A 7231-nucleotide genomic window follows, 5' to 3' on the forward strand; every position below is an offset into this window, starting at 1 on the left:
TTTGCGAGTTTCAGGTTAATTTTGGCTCCTGAATTCCTTGGACTGTATCTATGAGCAAAAGAATACTGAGTGTCAGCCTATGTATATATTTTTTAGAAGCTTAACACTAAGGTGGGCCATAAAAGAGATTTGCTGGATTGACTGAGATCTTAGAACCTTTAATTTTTTTTTTAGACTCTTTAATGTGTGAAAGTGTATTGTACACTTCCAAGAGGATTATTTGACATTTCCCAAACCCAGTAAAATATCAACATTCAATGCACCATCAGAGTGCTGATTTAAAGACTTACACACTTACAGAAGTGAAAACTATTACTCATTACTATGTGCCTAGCACTGTGGTGGACACTTCCCATAGTACCTCAGTAACATAGTTCCATCAACCTTGTAACTTAGTTTTTTTTTTTTTTTTTTCTTTTTTTTTTTTGGAGCTGGGGACCGAACCCAGGGCCTTACGCTTCCTAGGCAAGCGCTCTACCACTGAGCTAAATCCCCAACCCCTGTAACTTAGTTTTTATTTGCAATGTGAATGATTAACCTAGAGCCTGGGGCATGTTGAACAAGCAAGCAGTCTACCACTAAACTCTATCTCCAGCCCAAGGTCTTAATGCTTAACAGATTTAGGGGTTAAGTTACTTGCACTAGAGCACCTTAACAGCACATGAAAATAATAGTAAATCTACAAAGTTTGCAACTATGTCAAGTGATGCTGTAGTGTGACAAAGGAAGCCACACTAATAATTTGCATGTTCTCACTGAGCTGTTTTAACAGATGGGAAACATAGGAGGACAGGTAAGAACTTGGGAGAGCTCAGTATAGTGGCCAGCTCTCAATCTCAAGGCTTTTCTCCTAAATTCTATAGCGTCTCTTTTGCTATTTATACTGTGAGAGCGCAAAGACTCTTAGTTGGGCATGGAAGCACACACCTGTAATATCACCATTTAGGAAGTAGAGGCAGAAGAATCGGCAGTTTAAGGACATCCTTGGCTATTCAGTGTTCAAGGCAAACCTCAGATAAAAAACAAAAACAAAAACAAACAAACAAACAAAAGCCTGTCTCAAAAAGTAGAAATAAAGACCCTTACCACTGGGATTGTGGACTAAGGCTGGGGCACGGGTTGTAACAGCCCCTGGAGGTATCTCAGTATCACCTTCATCATCTGAATCTTCTGTGTCATCATCTTGCTTCTCAGGTTCAGCCTCACTGGTTCTCTGGAGGCAGCAAGAAGCTGTTTCTTTGTCCCAGTCATTACTAGGTGGGGCAGCAACTTGGGCACTCACCAAAGCATCCATTTCTTCAAAGAAGGGGCAGGTTTCTGGTGCTTGGCCATTCTTGACTTTCCCATAGCTGGTTTGTAGGCTTTTAAATTTGGTACGACATTGCTCTGAGGTTCTAAGGAAGCCATATTCCCACAATCTCTCAGCAACTGCTCTATATAACTGGCTGTTGTAGTGACAGTTCTGGAGGGCTTCGTAGAACTGAGTCTCGCTAAGAATTGCAAGGTAAGGCTTGGTTTCTTCATGGCCCCAGTGTACATCTGCACCAGAAGAGAGATTTCAGCATCACCTAACCCAGCGCTTTAGAGCTTCAACTCTTTAGTCTTACTGCCAGCTTCTAGGAAAACCAGTTAAGCTGGAGACACTAGTTCAGAGTGTACCTTAAGAGGCCTGGGGTTCAATTTATAAGCAAAGGAAAGACACAGGGAGGCCATCCAAGCTCAGGTTCCTAGATTTATCCCCAAACCTATACATGAACTGTAGATTGTTTTGTTTCTGTATCCTCTAGTGACTTCAGAGAACTTTATTAGTACCATCTAGTGATTTAAAAGAAGCCTTTCTACATGATCACTGGATCAGTCATTATGCACTGTGATGGTTATTCTTCATTATCAACTTGACTAGATATACTCTGGGCGTGTCTGTGAGGGTGTTCCAGAAAAGTTTAACTAAGGGAAGACCCACCCTGACTGTGTGACACCATCTCCTGGGCTGGGGTCCCAGACTGAATTAAAAGGTAGAAGAAGAAAGCAAGCCGAGCACTGGCATGCATCACTTCCTCTGCTTCCTGACTACAGATGCAGCAGCATAACCAGTGACTTCCAGCTCCTACTCCCACACTGGGAACAGCTCTCAACACTGTCTTTCCCAGCAGAATGCACGCACTCCAACTGTGAGCCAAAATAAGCCTTCCTTAAATTACCCTCTTCAGGCACTGTGTCACAACAAGAAAGACAGCTAGCATAGATGCACTAAGTACACGTGCACAGTGTATCTCCCATCTTGTGACGAATTTCTCAAGAATTCTGATCCCAACTAGAAAGGTCACTTGCCAGGGGATAAAAGGACCCACAGCTGCTGTTGACTTCAATGTGTCATCCCTAACTTCTCTGTTTCCTATAGAATCATTCAATATTGGATAGTGAAAGTGTAAATGCCAATGGGACGCTCCATGGCTTCAGAGCCAATAGTCAAACTGGTTCTGGTTAGTTTTGGTGGGATACTGTTATTATTTTGTTTTTAATTTACAAGTTTTTGAAATAAAATTCATAAAATTATAAATAATTTTAAAAAATAATAACTTAAAATTCTAAGGAACTGCCTCTTTCATAATCACACTGCTGCCAAATTACCAGCATGGCTTGTCTTCATCTGTTACTATCTCCACTAAGCAACCCCAGCACGAGCAAAGACCTGAAGGGTCTTACAGTCAGGTACTTGATCTGCAGGGTGGAGGACTGCAGAGGCCAGAGTGAGGAGAGAAGCACGAACAGTGTGTCTTCAACCTGACATATGCTCACTGCAGCTCTCTCTTTAGTGCTTTTAGCAAAGGAACAGAGGATGGTTATATCCTCTACTGCCTGAAGGTATCAAGGAAAGAGAGGGAAGGTTCAAACAGTTCCCATCTAACAAGTCCTCTTTTCATTATTTCCCAATTACTGGGAGGAAAGGAAAATGGAAGAACCAAAAGACCAGAGGAAAACTAGAAAGGCAGGAAAAGAGAACAAAGATAATGAAAAACATTTTATTTCAGCCATTATTTATTTTTAAAATTCCCTTTTAAAAGGGTGAGGGAAACTTTTTTTTTTCATTTCCTAAACAGGAAAATGGATTTTAATTAAAAAAAATACCCCTTTGAACACACTTTATTTGGATATATTTCTTTGAAAAATTAAAATTGAAATTTGAGATGTAGCTCGATGATGTAGTGTTGGCCTAACATTGTGTAAGGCTCCAGGTTTGATTCCAAGCACTAAAAAAGAGAGAAAAAGGAATCTATCCTCTTCCTATTATCTCATGATTTGCTCACAGAAGAGAAAACAATACAGAGTTGAGAAACACCTTGCTTCCTATTAAAATGGCCAAGCTGGCAAGTGACAATGGCTGGTTCCACATCCAGTTTCATTGCTCCTCAAACCTAATCCCAAAACCCAAGAAAAGCTTCTTACCACTTGGGCTTCGGAACAGGACAGATGCAGGTGGGCTGTCAGGGCTGAGGGGTTGCTCAGGTCATCACTGTCCGACCTTTCAGCTATAGCCTCTTCTCCGTCTTCATGCTGCCAGTTCCTCTGCCCTGGCTCCTCAGTGTCAGCGTCACTGCCTGCCTGGCCAGGATGGGAGGTGGCCTCTTCTAGGCCATTAATGAGCAATGAAATGACCTGGGCACTCATCAGGGCTTCCATCTCTTCAAAGAAGGGGCAGGTATCTGGTGGATGACCACTCTTGACCTTCCTGTAGCTCTTCTGAAGGCCTTTAAACTTGGTCCGACACTGTTCCAGGGAAACATATGGAGGAAACCATACTCACGAAGCCTCTCAGCTACAGCCCCATACACTTGGCTGTTTCTGTGGCAGCTTCATCAAATTCAGTCTGACTGAGAATTTCGAGGAGTGTTCTAGTCTCTTTGTAGCTCCAGTGCACACCCACCACCTTCTGGTCATTAAAGACCCAGTGATCCTGTTCCACCCCGCTGATTCTCTCTCTCTTGGATGGTAATGGACTGGCTCCTGTGCTGTTGCCTTTCGAGACATCCTTGTCCTTGGAGCTAAGCAGATCTGAGATCCATGGCTCTCCTTGATTCAACCTGGATACCACATTGGGTTTAGGAAATGGGAATCCTGTTTGCAGGGAAGCAAACCAAAGTATCACAGTTTGAACTGATCATACAAACAAAAAGATTTTATCTTTTTTGTTTGAATTAGGGTCTCATATAGCCCAGACTAGTTGGAATGAGGCTACGTAGTGGGATTACAAGTGTGTAACACCTAGCAGAGTTTTATCTGGTACTGGGGATCAAATGAGGCTTGGCATATACTGCATTCTACAAATTGAGCTATATTCCCAGCCTCTATCTAAAAGATTATAAAGGGAAAAGGTGGTGCTGCACACCTTTAATTCCAGCACTCAGGAGGCAGAGGCAGGTGGACCCCTCAGTTCAAGGCCAGCCTGGTCTACAGAGTGAGTTCCAGGAGAGTGAAGGGTACAGAGAGAAACCCTGCCTTAAAAAAAAATTATAAAAGAAATGTTTTCAGAAGTTCAATGGGATGAAGAATAGAATATTCTGGAATCCTCACTGGATGAAAAAGAACTTGATTTGTCTTCTAAAGCAGAATGAGAGAAGAAAGTGTTCTGTGGTGTGCTTTGAGCAGGTAGTTCCCTTCCAGGTCGCTCGCTCTCTAGCCTCTATACTTGTTTGCAGATGCTAGCCCTTCTCAGTCAGTCACTCCTGTCTCCTCTAGTTGTTGGTTTGTTTGCTTTTTACTTCAGTCCTGAGAAATAAATTAAGTGCTTTCAAGAGGTTGGGAGGAGGGAAGGTCCTTTACACTAAGTCACCAAATTCTAAATGTTTCCCTCAGCATGTATCCTCCTTTCCACTCATGTCCAGACTCTTAATCTTCCCATAACTAGCACCACAGCAGTCAGCAGTCGCTATGCTAATTGCTCCTCAGTTCACATGCTACCTTCTTGTTGAGCCTTAACCTTGTTTTCTAGCATATTCTGTCCACTCCTGTCCACACTGTACACTTTTGTTCACTTTTTGTGCTTCCCTTCCTCCTGTTGGCACTCAACCATCCTTGGGGAAACCTCCTTGCCCATGCCTTTGGGAGGTATTCCCTAGAACCTCATCTCATGGCCACACTGCCAAACCCCTACAACCAAGCAAGTCCTTAACACTTTTTTTCAGATAGTTAAGTTCAGTACATATTCATAATTCACTGTGTGCTCTTAAATTATATTGTAAGCTCTTTGATAAGAGGTACTTTAACAAAACTGTGCAAGCATGATGTATGTGGGAGTGCATGCTCTATAGTGCATGTGGAGGTTAAGGACAACTTCATGGACTTGCTTCTACTCAGGTCATCAGGCTTATGCAGAAAGTACCATTATCAGCTGAGTCAGCTTGATGGCCGACAGATACCTTTTCTTACCACAGTGTATGCACCCTGCAGCACACCAGTAAGATTGATTCTGCAGGTCCTTATATCAAGGTTGAGTACTTCCAACGGATGACTAAAGACCATTATTAAACTAACCAAGAATGCTATTACTGGTCATATTGCACGATAAGATCAGAATTCAAAACAACCTCAATACATTTTAAATAATAATAAAATATAGTTCAATAAAGCACAAAGAAAACCAAGTTCTACAAAATGAGTAAGTGACTTGGGTCCAAAGGCACTGAGGAAAACTAAGAGTCATGGAGTTTCCAGATGGACAAAGATCATTCTGTAGTCATATGCTGGGCTGTACTGCAGGGGGTTGCAACATTTTGAAGTAAAATTCTTACATCTTTACACCATCTCACAGGAATAATACAGATATAATTTCCTTCTCCATGATCAAGTATTTAGAGAACTTCAAGGTTCCAATGTAAAGAGTAAGAACATAGATCTAAAGAATGGAGATAACAGAAAGAAAAACTAGAACAAAGGTGTCTTCAGCATAGAAAAGAGTGTGTCTTGAAAATATGCATCTATCAATCACCAGAAATAAAAGTATTCTGACTGTAATAAAAACTAAGCAGACCTATCAAAGGAAGAAATATAATACTCTACCAGAGGGTTGAACTAGCTGCCTTTCCAAAATGTCACATTTGGCAGGTGCCACTATCTCTGAAATCCCTTTCCCACTCATTACTCCCAACCCTACTTCCAACTTAGAGGGCTCTATCTCCCATACACAGCTACTTCTCACTGATCCTTTGAAAAGGTTTGAGATTCTCCTCCGGGTTCATCTGCTCCTGCAGTCTCAGGGCGGGGCTTCTTGCCCTCTCTCTCTTGGATACACCCTTGGACTGGGGTTCCACTGACTCCTGCAGAACACCTAGTAACTCCAGTGAGGATTTCAGGGGTGTCATCTTCTCCAAGTGCATTTCCTGCCCCTTCACAGACACTGTGACCTAGACATACCCTTCCCCATTAATTGTCATGGTCATAACAAGGGGCATTCCTAGGGGAGATTATTTAATATCCCCAAAGAGACCATCCTCTGAAGCCATGCTAGAGTGGAGGGTGGGAAGGTTAGGACAGACAAGTGTTTATTCCATTATCATTAGCTTAGAGTGGCTGGAACTGCAGAAAGATCAAACAGAAAGCCAAATAGCAGTTGGAAAAAAACTTTTCCATTTTTTTTTCTCTTAAGAAACTGAAGTGAAAGACTTATTGTAACAGAGTCTCCATGCAAGCCCTACCTGAAAAAGTAACCCTTTCCAGATCAGAAGTATAAAAATCACCAAGCCTCTTTACATCTGACTCGTCTTAAACTGCCCCTCTATCCTTGCCTCTCCCCAGCCACACACTTCTGAATTCCTCCTCCTCCCCACCGAATGTCCAAGTCTTCCAGGCTCTCTTTCTAAATCTTCCACCGGTGTCACCGCCTCCTCTCCATTTTCTGGACATTGCTTCTGTACCCAGTTCTGGATTTCCCCAGGTAGCACAGTCAGGAATTGCTCTAGCACTAACAATTCTACAGTCTGCTCCTTGGTCCGCACCTCCGGCCTTAGCCACCGACAGCAAAGTTCCCATAGTTGGCTGAAAGCTTCCCGGGGCCCAGCCACCTCCTGGTAATGGAATCTTCTGAAGGGCTGCCGCAAACTTTCAGAGTTAGTGCCCTTTCCTCTCCGAGTGGATTTGGCCATCCTTAACACCAGAAAGCAGTTTCTCCCCTCAGTGTCTGGGTTCCAGAACTTAGTACACTATCTTTCCATGCCCTTGGAGAAACACCTGCAGA

The 7231-nt window shown here is 42.8% G+C and overlaps 1 protein-coding gene across 1 annotated transcript; it reads right to left on the reverse strand.

Moving 5' to 3' along the window:
- Nucleotides 1–3135: 3135 nt before the first annotated feature.
- Zscan29 (zinc finger and SCAN domain containing 29) lies at nucleotides 3136–7130 on the reverse strand. The gene is given in 5 exon segments (XM_032904055.1): nucleotides 3136–3507; nucleotides 3510–3780; nucleotides 3783–3853; nucleotides 3856–4116; nucleotides 6825–7130. Coding segments are annotated over 5 exon segments (912 nt in total). The 5' UTR covers nucleotides 7027–7130; the 3' UTR covers nucleotides 3136–3400.
- Nucleotides 7131–7231: the final 101 nt, after the last annotated feature.

The sequence above is a fragment of the Rattus rattus genome, chromosome 5 (genome assembly GCF_011064425.1).
Source record: "Rattus rattus isolate New Zealand chromosome 5, Rrattus_CSIRO_v1, whole genome shotgun sequence".
Classification (NCBI taxonomy): Eukaryota; Metazoa; Chordata; class Mammalia; order Rodentia; family Muridae; genus Rattus; species Rattus rattus.